The sequence below is a fragment of the Antrostomus carolinensis genome, unplaced genomic scaffold, assembly GCF_000700745.2.
Source record: "Antrostomus carolinensis isolate BGI_N321 unplaced genomic scaffold, ASM70074v2 scaffold18207, whole genome shotgun sequence".
Lineage (NCBI taxonomy): Eukaryota > Metazoa > Chordata > Aves > Caprimulgiformes > Caprimulgidae > Antrostomus > Antrostomus carolinensis.
Window position 1 is genome coordinate 1 of NW_010328274.1, and position 14418 is coordinate 14418.

The following is a 14418-nucleotide window of genomic DNA, read 5'->3' on the forward strand; positions in this document are numbered from 1 at the left end:
CTGGACACCCCTCCAGGTGAAAGCAAACTGGCCTGCATCTGCTGCCAAAGGAATGGAGAAAAATACTTTAGTGATATCAATTGTGGCGCACCACTTGGCTGTCTTGGACTCCAGTTCGTATTGAAGTTCTAGCATATCTGGCACAGCAGCCCTCAGTGGTGGTGTGACTTCATTCAGGCCCTGATAGTCCACTGTCAGTCTCCACTCTCCATTAGACTTCCAGCCATACGGGACTATTGAATGGTGAGTGAGTCTTACTAATCACTCCTTGGCTCTCTAGTTGGTGAATTAGCTTACGAATGGGAACCAAAGAGTCTTGGTTGGTGCGATATTGCCCCGGTGCACTGTTGTGGTAGCGATGGGAACTTGCTGGGCTTGAACCCCCCGCAATCCCAACTTGCTGGTCTTGAACCCTCAGCAATCCCACAGCAGAAGGGTCCCCTGAGAGACTGGGAAGAGCAGACAGCTGTTTAATTTCCTCTTTCTCCAAAGCTGCTATACCAAAAGCCCACTGGTACCCTTTGGGATCCTTGAAATACCCTCTCCTGATGTAATCTATGCCAAGGATGCAAGGGGCCTCTGGACCAGTCACAATGGGGTGTTTTTGCCAGTCATTCCCAGTCAGGCTCATTTCAGCCTCCAATACAGTCAGTTGCTGGGATCCCCCTCTTATTCCAGAAATACAGATGGGCTTTATATCACTATGGCTTGAAGGCATTAAGGTACATTGTGCACCAGTGTCCACTAGAGCCTTATATTCTTGTGGGTCTGATGTGCCAGGCCATCAGATCCACATGGTCCAATAAATCCGGTTATCCCTTTCCTCCATCTGGCTGGAGGCAGGGCACCTCTAATCCTGATCATGGTATTTGCCACTCACTTCTTGTAAATATGAGTCAGAAGTCCCTTCAAGAGGTTCAGAAATGAGATCAGCCCTCTCACTCTGTCTGGAGAGCTGCCCACTGGAGACATGAGCAGCATATTTCCTGGAAGGATCTCCTTCTGTGATTGTTTTTCCCTGCAATTCACGTACCCGTGCCCCTAGGATTGAGGTAGGTTTCCCATCCCACCTCCTCATGTCCTGTCCGTGGTCACGCAAGTAAAACCACAGGGTGCTTCGTGGAGTGTATCCTTTATGTCCTTTCTCTTGAGTAGAGGGATGCTGGCTCCTGATAGCTGAGATACTGGTCCGTACAGGTGGGAAACTGGACTTCCTGGGACAGTTTTTCCACCGCTGAGACACAGGCCCGTACCGAGGCCGATAGACTTCCTTTGTATTGCCGAAGTTGACCAGCTAACTCATCCACCGTTCGTCTCTCATCTTCCCCCCAGGACATTACTGCCAATGAGTGGCATATGATGATGGTGCAGGCTGTAAAAACTTCCGCCACATGGATCATGTGCATGATGGTCGTGTTCCTAAGAAAGTGATAAATGAAATGAAACCGGCTCACCGCAGGACCGGCTCGTGAACTACGGTACCCAGCAGCCCCCTCCTCCCAGAACTTCCCCGTTTAAATACTGAGCATGATGTCATGTAGTGTGGAACACCTGGTATGGAACACCGTCACATGGTATGGAATACCTGCCCTGGCTGCCCAGGCCAGCTGCCCCCCTCCCAGTTCCCTGAGAACAATTAACTCCATCCTAACCAAACCCAGGACACTTGCTTAATTAGATTTAGACATCACCCAGCTGTTGTAACAACCTTCGAATAAAATTGCTGATAATCATGGAATGAGCATTTATCACCTAGTTGTTTGATATTTACATATACTAACAACCTTTGAATTAAATTATATCTGTCCTCACACATTGCCCAATAACCTTCCCCGCACTTGATTCTAGTCCACTTTGATGTGACTGTTTCTCCTCCAAATTCTTCTCTTCCTCATTTATGTGTCAGATCACTCCATGTCTGACCCTGTCCTCCTCAGAGGAGGACCCAACCCTCACTCATTTCTCCTCCCCCCACCCCCTAGTGTGGCTCTTCAGAAAATCAATATGTCATTTACCTAAACAGGATTAATTTAAGTCATCCCAGCCATCATTACAGCCTGAGAATCTCCTGGTTTCCAGGGCATTACAGCAGTCACCACTGAGGGCATGCATGGCAGGACTCCAGGGACACAGCCCAACTAATGTCCTCCTGCTACAGAAGCAGGACTAAGAGAAAACTCCAACTCTTTTCCTTTTTATCAAGTTCCCACAGCACTCAAACACCAGATACATTACCAGGCAGCACAGGGAAGCACTGGTTCCTCCCACACGAGCTAACCTGCAGCACACCTTCACCCTCCTTCCCTAGATGGAGGCTCTGGCACAGTTGCTTTCTGTAGAGGCAGACCCAGCTGATCCTAGTTTGAAAAAACCTCTGTGGATTTTTTTTTTTTTTTTTTTTTTTTTTTTGCAAGGTGAGATCAGGAAAGCTTACCAGCCTACCTGGAGTCACAGGATTTGAGGCTCAGCAATGTACAATGCTAGGAGGCTTCTCTGGGTGGTGATGCTTCCTTGCCCTCAAGCTACAGGCAGAAGAAAGACCTTTGGGAGGCCCAGTAAGGAATAAGCAGGCTGATAGCCTAAGGAAAAGATCAAGGAGGGATTTACAGGAAGAATTAATCCCCTCCCAGCCCCATCTATTTCTTTCTGCATGTAAAAGCCAATCCATTAGCTGTTCTTAACTTTAGCCAGAAAGGATACTTACCTACAGCTGAAGAGGGCTTCACAGAATCATAGAATCGCTTTGGTTGGAAATTAAGATCTTTGAGTCCAACTGTAAACCTAACACTGCCAAGCCCACCACTAGCCATATCCCTAAGCGCCACATCAGGGATGGTGACTCAACCACTTCCCTGAGCAGCCTGTTCCAATGCTTGATAATCCTTTCAGTGAAGAAATTTTTCCTAATATCCAATCTAAACATCCCCTGGCACAACTTGAGGCCATTTCCTCTCATCCTGTTGCTTGTTACTTGGGAGAAGAGATGAGACTCACCTTGCCAAAACCTCCTTTCAGGTAGCTGTAGAGAGCGATAAGGTCTCCCCTCAGCCTCCTTTTCTCCAGGCTAAACAATCCCAGTTCCCTCAGCAGCTCCTCATAAGACTTGTGCTCTAGACCCTTCACCAGTTTTGTTGCTCTTCTTTGAACACACAAAGAACAGTCATTTTTCAACTGATACACCATTATATCCTACAAATCTCTGCCAACTCCTGCAGTATCCCTCTAGAAGCAACCCATGCAAAGAAGTGGGGTATATATGTCTGGGGCAACAAACCCAGTGAGAGACAGAGGCAGGGACCAGGCAAGAAAGGATGGAGGCTCTTTGCTGATGAGAAGTAAGGGAGAATAAGAACAGTCTGAAACACTTGTTTCAAAGTGGATTTTATTCCAGGCATTAAACAGATTCTGGCACATGCTTTCTTCAAGAAAAGGGAAAACAAATCTCAGCTCCACATAAATTACATTTGGCAAAGTGCAACTTATAAGTGAGTGGGGAAAATAAACCTTTTGAAATTGATTTCTGTACAACAGTGATTTCAGCTTCTCTTAAATAAGCCCCCATTGGTTCACAGCACACAAAATTACATTGGATGACCTGATACAGCAACAGCTTTCTTAAAAGGTATCACCAATGCAAATGCTCTGTCTTGACAGTCGAGGGGGCTGTTTAAAGTAAACAGGAAAACAAGGGCGAGCAGCTGCTTGTTCTGACTGTTAAAGAAACATACCACTGGGCCAAATTCGAGGGCTCAGTCAGTTTGCTTTCAAAAACCCCACCAGAGTCCTGTTCCAAATCATGACACCGTGTGGACCTTGGGGAAAAAAGAACAGATAACAGTTCCTCCTTCCTTTCAGTGCAAGGGAAATGGAACATATGCTAATAATGAGTTTGGACAAGTCTGTTTATTCCAAGGAACAGTTTAGTTTGCCCACACTTGAAAGCAGCCTTTTATAGTACAACTCCTCTTCAGCAATTGCTAAAATCCATTGGAAACCAATGGCTTCCAGAAGATGATGTGGAGGGAGGTCTGCATTGGGCCTACAGGAAGGTCCCATGAGCAGTGCTTTAGCTGACAGCAGAGTAAGCAGTGGGGAGGTGACCTCAGGAGAATACATCCAAAGTCAGGTAGAGTTAGGGCTCTGGAAGCCCCTAACTCCAGGGGCAATTTAAGTTACTGACATCTAGCATATGCCCACCTTTTCCCCTTTTCTTCCCCAGGCCTGGGCACCTGAAGAAGGAGAGCATCCAGTCTCCAGCTGCCCCAGCTCACAGCCCCAGCTGGATGCCAATTCACACTCTGCCAGGTAGTAAGCAGTAGGAAGAGAGACACAAATCAACACAGCTAGTCCAGGTACCTCTGCTCCGGGAGCAGTCAGTAACCTCCAACACTGGAGACAAGCACAAAGCCAAGGGCAGTAGCCAGCATGCTGAGAGCCCTTTTGAACCAGTGCTGGCCCAAAGCTTGGAGACTGTATATAAGCAGGGCTCGTGTGGCCTGCAGCAGTCAGAATTGTTTGTAGAGAAGCTGGGTCTTAGTCCCAGATCAATTATGAGGAAGAAACTGCAAGAAAGCTGCACACGCACAGTGGGAGCAAGAAGGAAGGAAGCAGTACCTGGTGGAGGAGTGAACATGTTGTTAGCTGCAACCCTTAAGCTGCTGGAGAGTGAAAAGGGGGAAGTTCAGATGGTCCACTTCATTGTATACAAAGCTTACATACAGTACCTGCTCAATGGCCTTTTGTCTGTCTTTGCATCAACTTTTGTAAAGTCAGGTATGTGAGAACTTGACTGTTCTGTCTCCTGCTGCCTAATGATGCGGTTCTGGAAGTAGCACCTCCTGCATATTCTTGTTTAAAAAAGTAATTAGGAATTGCTAGTAGGATGGCACCTCTCTCCCCTGATGGGTCTGCCTGCCCTGCCCTTTTTCTGTTCCTAGGCTATTTTATTTCCTTCTCTGCTCTTTCCTGGCCTCAGTGGTTCAGGCCCAAAGCATCTCAATACAGGGACAGAGAAATCTCTGCAGAGTCAGCATTGCCATTCCCACACAGAAGTGCAGCTGCAGCATGCTGTAAGCTTGGGACCAAAGGGAACTGCCTCCTGAGTTTTCACAGTGCAGGCAGGTCATTCATCTGGTTAATCAGTGCTGAGATGGTGAGCTGATGTCAAAGTGAAGAGGGAAACAGGAAGAGAGCTCCTGCCACCTGGCTGATTTAATTTTTTAAATAAAAGAACTGAGAACAGAAAACAAATAATCCAGTTCTCACACAAGCACTTTTGAGCACATGCAACGTATGAAGAACAGTATCTGTTCTTTTGTCAATTGTTTGGGCTAATACCAAGATAGGAGAAAGAATTAAAAAGGGGCACAAGCATGATCAAAACCAGCCAGCTGTTCAGAATCCAAATTAACATCCTGTTTCTTCTATATCAGATCAGAAACGATCCAGGCAAGCAATTGCCTACTGAAGGCTGCCCCACCAGGTGATTCTCCTGCCAGGCTCCTGGAGAGGAGGGTTGGTTTACAAAACCTAGCTCCAAGAGGATAATTTAACAGCTCTAATAGGAAAAGGTAATGACATGGGGATTTTTTTTTTATTTTTTTAATTTGAATAGGTAAGCTTCCCTGGCAGGTCTGAAAACCCACACTCGGCTACAACTGACTGGTTACTGGGAGGAGGACTGGGATGCCAGCTAGAGACACCAGTCATCTTCGGTATTTCCAGAATGCAAAATAAAGACCTCTCAGGGCAGGCCTGTACTGTGGCAGCATTTGTGCAGGGGGCAGTTTCAGCTTCACCAACTAACCTCCCCAAGGTGACCCCGGGAGGAGAGCTGGGCATCACAAGTGGAACAGCCCCAGGCCTTTCTGCTTCCTCTTTCTAAGAGAGGGGGAAAAGCAACTAGACAGATGGACTGGGTGGCTTGTCATGCCAGGCTGTGTTTACAAAGGCAACGCAGTGCCAGAGAGCCAGTGAGAGGGCTGTGCTTCTGCCCAGCAGGAAGCCCACGATGTCCTAGGGGCTGTCCCCTTCTGCCTCTTGCAGTGGGAACTGGGTGGGCTCCTGCCACAGGCCTGAGCCCAGTGCAGTGGCACTGTCAGCGTGCACTGCTCACACAGCTCTGTGCATCACCTTCAGCGTGGGGTGCAGCAGGCAGTGTCTGGTAGTACCAGGAAGAGCAGCCAGAGAAGGGTCCCAGCTTCCCTGGCATCCTAGTGTCAGCACCTGACTCTGACCAGCTCTGCTGGAGTGTGGTACCCTGAACCCAGGTCCAGCTGGGCTGCCTGCAGGCTTGGATCACTCATGGAGGCAGGGCTGGCCTTCCACCCATAAAAAGCTGGAAGCATGAATTCAACAGGGAATAGTTCCCAACACAATCCCCGGTTATGCTGCTAAAACAGACTGTCCCTTTTCCAGCTCTCTTGTCAGCATTGTGCCCCATTTGCCAACCTCGGTCCATCTGTCAGCAGAGGAAGGAATGGGCCCACCACAAAGAGGTCACAAACCTGCCCCAGGGTCTGCTAGTTCCTTCCCAGCCCTTTCACTTATCAGGACGACTTCTTCTGGCCAGTCCTCACTGAGAGACACATGCATAAATGATGCATGACATTAGAGCAAAAAGCCAGGGAAGCCAAACAGGTACCAATGTTTGTATCAGCATCATTTAAAGCTGTTGGACTGAAGGTCGTGGACTCTGGATGCAGAGAAAGGAATGGATGGGGAGAGCTGCAAGGCAGTTCTAGTCACTCAAATATAGGGCTGGGTCCTCCCCCCTCTCTGGGTGCAGCTGTGCACAGATATCAGCTACAAAGGAGAACTTAAGAGAACAAATGGGAAGATTTCAACAACTCTCCTCATCCCTCTCTCACCCCCAGCTTCTCTGAAAAGCTCAAAAACACCAAGTGCTCAGCTGAAATGGTGGCTTGCAGATGGGCACAATTAAAACATTTAGGGTCAGACATACAAAACCATTCCTCCCTTCCCAATCCCCCTCTGTTCCCAAAGTCTCATGCACAAAGAAACAATGAGATCTCTGTGCTACCATCATGTTGCTTGTAGCAGCTCCCACTGTTGGCCAGGTATATCTGCTTGGCAAGGGTTGGTCACCACTCTCCCAGTCTGGTTTTCCAGACAGAGACCGCTGACGAAGTGTTGAATGAAACTGCCTTTCATCTTCCACTTCTGTGAGAAGACAGAGAAGAAACATGCTGTTACTTCCATCTCACCAGGGAACTGTGCCTCCAAGCTGCAGGAGAAAGGTTGAATATAAACAGGAGAAAGGTTGAATATAAACCTCCAGTAAACCCCAACAACTGAACAGACTGAAAATTTGGGTATGGGCAGCATCTCCAAAGCACTATTTTCCTGTATTAACCATATCTGGAGTCTGAGTTTAGCTAAATTACAGGATTAGATATTCAGAAGCATCTAGAAGGCAAACAACAAAAAAATCAGCAACTAGTGGCATTTTTGAAAGCATATTATATTCACAATTTCCCTGCCATTCTTTGTTGTGCATCTCTAGGCATCTTGATAGCTGTCCAACCCTGAAACCCTTCTATGGTTTCTTTCCATAGAAAGCAAAGCATTGAAAGCTCTCCCAATACAGAAAGAAATCCATCCACAGAAAGCAAAAATCACACTTCTTGCTGCTTGACTAGTTCTTCCATGTCCCCTCATCTCTCCTCTCATCAAATTCAAGATTTTTATCAGCACTACACTGAAAACTCTTCATAGCTCCACACCCTTCTCAGCTGGCTCTTCTTCATAATCTTATCTGTCCTGACAAGATTTCAGTTTATAAGTGTCCATTTGACAGTTTCTCCGTACATATTGCTCTACTTTCTGCAGTGCTGTCCTCTGGATCTGCTCCCCTCAGAGCGTATCCACAAGGTCCCATGTGCAACCCTTTCCTAAAGGTCCACTTTGGTTGTGCTGCTTTCCAGGAAACAAAACATACATCCTAATCATGAATTGCAAATTTTGCTGGGAAAGGGCTGTATCTTCCATCCCTGCTGGAAAGAACTGAGACCATTGTGGCTGATAGCGAGGAGTCTGAGGACTTGGGATCTCCCAGGTGAGGCTGTGCCATTTCCCTCCAGTGGGGCACAGTTGAAAAGAGGTTATTGGATTGAGTGCTTCAGGCTCCAGGGATTTTCCCATCATTCTTTGCAGTCACACAGATGACCCAGTTAGAATTAGGGTCTGGGTGCTCAGTCAGTAAACAGCAAAGGAACACTATGAGGTTGTTTTGGCTAACCCATGAGACTGATGAAGAAAAAGAAACAGCTTGACAGCACTGATGGACCTCAAGGCTGTTGCAGAAATTATATGAAAAGGGAACAAAAAAATTTCTGCAATATCCAGACAATGTCAACGCCTAACAACATTTTAATTCTTGGGTAACACAGCAAACAGATTGCCACTGTGTGGTTTAAGTCATTTAATTATGTTCACATATCGCTGGCAGCTCTCCTCCAAATCTGTGTGCTGGTTATGTTTCTTGGAGGGCAGGGCAGTTGCAAAGCCCAGAGTAATCTGTTGCTCCTGTATCACATACTCCTTCAACACGAAACACTATAGGCAGGATCACTTTGCCAGCACTGCTAGCCCTGACTGACAGGCTAGCACTGAAGGAGAGCTGTTTGTGCAGCAGGAACAAGCTGGTTTTAAAAGGCAAGGGGGCAGAGGTACGTAGTGATGGAGAGGAAGATCCAATGCAGTCTGTGCACTGCAATGTCCTCACTAGCTGCTCTAACCTAATGCCTACACAGGCCTCAGAGCCATCTGTCTCTCATCTGGCAGAGTCTCCCTGCAAACAGCTGAGGAAGAGTTAATACCATAAAGCAGCAGCTGTAACGATGGAGTGGAAAGCAGGAGGTCTTCTCTCCTGGAGAGCAGTGCACTGTGCCTAGCTGGTGTGATTTCTGCACAACAGCTTCCTCACCCCTGTTTCCCAGGGTCACAGACACCTCAGCGAAGAGCCTCTTGGCTTTCTCCAAAGCACTGTACAAAGGGAAACTCTTTCTTGCCCTGCCCTTTCCTTCTGCCTCTCTGTACTTGTGAATTCCCAGTGTCCTCCTTTGCCTTCCTCTGTGCATGTGCTAGAGAATGCCTGCCAGCCATCTCTCCCACACGCCCCACAGCTCACCAGAAGACCTTATTATAAAGGAATACGCTGTTATGAGGTTTGAGTTGGAGAACAAGGGCAATTACCAAGAGACACCAGTTTTCTTCTCCCTGCTAGCCGTTCAGGAGAGCACCACTGGGAGGCTCACTCATGTTATTCCTCCAAATCAGAGACCCACTGCCATGTCATCTCTCCATGCTGAGCAGGTATTCGCTGTGATGTCTGTAGGGAGAGTCTACAGCAACAGACACAGCAGGACACCAGCAAATACTCACCAGAGCACATTTTTTGCTGCTAACAAACTACTCCAAATCAGTCAGCTTCTCAGTGAATCACACCACTGGAAAGCCCAGCATTTCAAGTCACCCTGGATCCCTGTGTCCAACAGAAAGTGGGGCAAGGATGGGGAAGGGGGAGGCGAAACGCTGAAAAGGTGACAGAGTTGAATATAAGGCTCATCTGGGCTGCAGGGAGGTGCCACACATGGAGCTATTATAAAGCATACTGATAGTAAAAGCCAAAGTAGAGCTCCTCATCACACTCGGACGTGGTATTTTCAGAATTATGCATTCTACACTTTCTGGTCAGAAACTGTGCTTTGCTGCCCTCTGTGAGAAACCAGAGTAATTCCCCTGACTTCACTGAACCTTCAATGAGATCTCCCTGTCTGACTATCAGGCCACAGGATTACCAAAGACCAACACCTAACCCTGTAGAGATACACCATATCTCAGACCCTTGAGGAGGGTGGGCAGTAGGAATGTGTGGAAACAGGAGATAGAATGCTTGTCTACCACCATCAGCCACCTCAGAGCTGGGCAACTTAGTCTAAACTAGTCACCTGGTGACATACTTACAGAAGGGTCCAAGGTACCAGGACCTTCTAGGAGGGCCCACCTTTCTCCACAGACCACAAGGGCAGCCTAGACAGCTGATTTTTAAATGACAGTGATGATGCTCATCTTTAGGAAAAACAAACAGAGCAGACATCTCCTGCATACACAGGCAAACGTTACAGGGAGCCCTCTCCTCTCCTATACCCAGACATTATGACTGGCCTGTACTTGGACGAAAGCTTTTGGAAGATAAAAGCATTGCACAATCTGAAAAATTTTGGCATGAAAATCGTCCTTGGTCTCCCTTTCTTGTGCAGATGGAGATAATAGAGTTTACTGGTAACAGCAGGTTTGGAATGGAGATGGAAAAATAAGAATCCATATTTTCTTTGAAATATTATGTCCTGATCCTCTTCCCCAATGTTGATCAAAAATTTCCCCATTTTGTAAAGCTCTCTCTCCATCTTTATTATCTATCATTGTAAAGTACTTTGAGGTGACTGGATAGAAGCACTCCATGTGCAATTACTAAGAAAAAAGTCAGAAATAGCCAGTCCTCTTCTATCCAATATATAAAAGAGCTGAATGTGTTTACACTAGTAAATTTACACTAGTAAATTTTTCAGGTTAATCAAAAGTCAGGTGTTCCAGAATAGACAGTTTTTCACTCCTTCTCTTTTCCAATAAAGCTGCATTTGTCTGCACTTGGGCTAATACAATACACTGAGAAACAAGGTGGAAAAAATCTCTCAATCATGTCCAAAAGCACACAGGACTTCAAATACTCTTTGCCTCACAAGAAGACTTAGTGTCCTCATTTTCAGACTGGGGTCATGCTCCTTCAGCACATTTTAATTAAATAAGTCGGTTTAATAGGATTTCTCAGCATGCTTCCTGTTCTGTTGGGAAATATTGTGCCAGTGTTTCTCATTTTCATTCTCTTGCTTTAGTGTCTGACTCTCACTTTGCCTTCTATTTGTCCTCACTATAATACAAATTAAAACGCCACTCCCACCGTCAGTCAGAGCCAAAACCCAAGCTAAAGGCAATAATTTATTGTGCAATAAAGTAAAAAATGCTATTCTCCAAATAACGTTATGGATAACATCCATCTGGTTTGAAATCTAGTTCTGATTATGCAGAATATCTCTTGGCTGGTCTTCTGCTACTAGTGCCAGCTGTTGCTGTTGAATGATCAACAGGATCATGGTGCCAAGTAGAATTTGCTCCTGGTTCCTTTCAACCCAAGGAAGAATAGTCTAACAAAACCAAAGAAAAAAGAAATTTTTACCATTGTCTCATACCCTCCTCCAATAAGTTCTGGACTTATTTTGAAATAATACTCTAGATACAGCTCATAATGCTGTAAAGCCTCTGCTCGAGTATTGCATGTATGTTAGACGAACTGTTGTTAGCACTCAAAAATAACAAAATTATCTGCCCTGTGGACACGCTTAATACATAACAGCTGTGTAGCATGGGCACAGGTTCAGTATGTTTGAAAGCAGAAAGCAACTTTAGGAGCTGTATGGTGCCGTTGTGAGGATCTAACCGATCTGCTCTGGTGACACTAAAAAATGAAGCCGTCACTTGCCCCATCCTTTGTCAGAAATCTTGCTTTTGTATCACTCAGACATACACGTGAAGTCTAGATCCAGAAAAGGCCAAACATCTTCCACCACAGACCTCTGATGACAGTGACACCAGGGATGTTCAAAGCTGGGCTTTCATCATGCCACTGTTCCCTCTTAAGATACTGTGTGTGATGCAAGTTGCCCAGACCCACCCCCTTCCACTCAGACCACCTACTTGGGAACTCTTTCTTGCCACTTCCACCTCTCTTGAAGTAGCTCAACTTCCTTTCCTCCACTCCCACTCAGCCCACTGACTTTCTGAGAAGCCCACTTGAACTGAGGAGTGGCTACACCCACGTGTAGTTTAAAAACACTGCTCTCCCCCCAGCAGTCACACTTTGGGCTGTGAGTACCCATGGGGAACAGGCAAGTTGTGGGGCAATTCAAGGAGTTTGTTCCCTCCAGCTTTGCTATTTCATTTTGCACTTTAAAGTTTCTACAGCAGTGGCCATCTCCTTGAAACTCAACCTCCCAAATATCAGGAGCTGGGCTTGGGTGACATCCTAGGCAGGGGGTTCTGCAAGCTGCCAACCCAGGAAGAACAAGAATCCCTGTCTGTTTTCGCTTTCTGTTGCTAGAAACATGCCTTGTTGGCTCCGACATACACTCTCAGGTGACCCCCATAAAAGTTATTAGCTTCACTTTCCACTCTAGCTAGGACCCGACAGAGAAAGTCAGTTCCCAAAGTAAGCAGAAAACATTGTATTAGATGCAGGTGACCCCTCTAGAAAATAGATGGAGGAGAGAGAATGGCATAGTTTGCAAACACTACTGGCTTTGAGTTAATTAAAATCCAATGTCAGTATTAACAACAATTACTGTTGCGTTTATGGAAGAAAGGGACCATAACAACATTCCCCAAGGACACAACAAACTGGAGCATTCCAAGTAGAACTGGTTTTATAAGTAGAAATCTTAAATGGGAGTTTGTGACTTACAAAAAACCCCAAACATTTCAGAGCATTTCAACCCAAATTAGATTAAAAATTCAAATACACTTCTCCCACCACATCCCTACCTCATCCTTTCACTTGCCAGGTGGTTCGGAATGGCAGCTCTGATTCAAATCAGTCTCTAATTATTTGAAATGCTTAAACAAAATCTGTGTTTACAGTCAGTTGGCTAAATCATCTGCTAGGTCAAGTCCTTGATTTAAGTGCAGTTTGTTCACATAAGGTAATGGAAAACAATAGCTCATATCCTTAAGTGTGTGTGCATGTCTTTATAATGAGCCTGTATATAATCAACACATCAAGGCTTAATAAATCCTATTCCAGTAGCAGAATGAACCTGCTTGTGTTAGTGTGGATTAATCTCTCTTCTGGCTAATAGGACTTGCATTTCACCCCCATTCAGGGGACCCTTGTCCTTCCATGACAGGAGAGGCGGGGAAAGACAGCTGATTTTGGCAGCTCCTAGAGTCCTCTCTGCTGCCAAGGAAGAAAATGCTGCAAGGCACCTAAGGGGAAGCTAAGTGACCTAATTACACAGCAAGGGGGTGAGTGATCACCAACAAGAAAAAGGAGGAGGCAAGCACAGCCCACCTAGGATATCCTTGCAAGGCTAATCTGAACTCAGAGATTTCCCAGCATATCACAGTGACAACTCTTCAAGATATTTCTGCATTAACCAGCTCTCCAGAGGAAAGTCTACACAGGCTTCCCATAAATAGACATGGCAGATTTCAGTGCTTTCTTTCAGGAAAAACCAAATTCATAGATTCATATAGCATTAAAAAGTACAGATAGAAGAGGATGCTGCTGAAGACTGGTAGCAAGCTGAGCTGTCTCCTACCTTTGGGCTATCAAAACAATAGATGTGTTAGAAAACACAAAGCCAGCATAGCCTTAGATGACAGAAAATGTGTTTAGTCTTGGTGTAGAGGGAAACACAGGAACTGTCTGTCAGTGCTGCATTGTCACCTGTTCTGTTTTGCCCAGTTCTGATAAAAAGGCACGTGACCTGTCTGTGATGGCACCCTGCCCATTGCTGAGGCCATCTCTTACCTTGTGCTGTAAGGCAAAATGACTTATGTGTCCTGACAGATCAGGGATTCACACCCTGGAAAAAGCATAAGAGTCAGCATAAGAGCTGCATTTTGTTGGGAACACTACATTTTGTTAGGAACACTGCTGCTATGTATCTTTCCCCAGGGAGCGGCTTGGGTGGAACATACAGTGCTTTATGTCAGTTGATATTCCTCGAATGAGTTGCACACACTCAGTTTTAAAGGTCCATTCACATGTCCAAAGACAGCACAAAGAACACAGCTCTCTCACTTTTAAATAAGTAAACAAATGATAGAACACACCACCCTTCCTTTGTCTATCTCAAAGCATTTGCTGCTGCTTATCTGCCCCTCTCTGATGCTGTGCTCCATCCATATGCTGATCTAGCTGAACATAAATGTATCCAAGGAGGGAAGTCAGGGTGCTACCAAGCTGGAGCTAACCATGCTGCTGAGGGCCCAAGCAGAGCAGACACCCACACATATGTGGTCTGTGCTCCCTGATTTGATTGCGGGCAATCTCATACATCTGAGCTTATGAAACACACCAGAAAGGAAGATGCAGAAGATGGAAGGGACTTTTATACACTTTGATAGTACTAGGTTTGCCCCCGAAGGCTCCACTGATGTAGAAACATTGGTATGTGGCAATGGAAGGATTAAAAACGGGTGCACAGTTACCTACCTGTCTGCCGTCTTTTTGATTGCAGGCTTCCAGTGTGATTTGAGAGCCAGTAGAGAAGGAGGTAATGGAAAGACACTTGTCCTGCTGTCTGATTAGGGGGTCAGTGAATACCCACTCCTTTGGCA

At 46.0% G+C, this 14418-nt stretch overlaps 1 protein-coding gene across 1 annotated transcript in view; it reads right to left on the reverse strand.

Moving 5' to 3' along the window:
- Window positions 1-7044: 7044 nt before the first annotated feature.
- The window catches only part of GALNT16 (polypeptide N-acetylgalactosaminyltransferase 16), a 36304-nt gene continuing 28930 nt past the window's right edge, over window positions 7045-14418 (reverse strand). The window contains exons 13-14 of the mRNA XM_010172201.1: window positions 14294-14410; window positions 7045-7182 (exon numbers count right to left, since the gene is read on the reverse strand). Coding sequence (XP_010170503.1) covers window positions 7045-7182; window positions 14294-14410 — 255 coding nt within the window. The remainder of the gene's footprint in view (window positions 7183-14293; window positions 14411-14418) is intronic.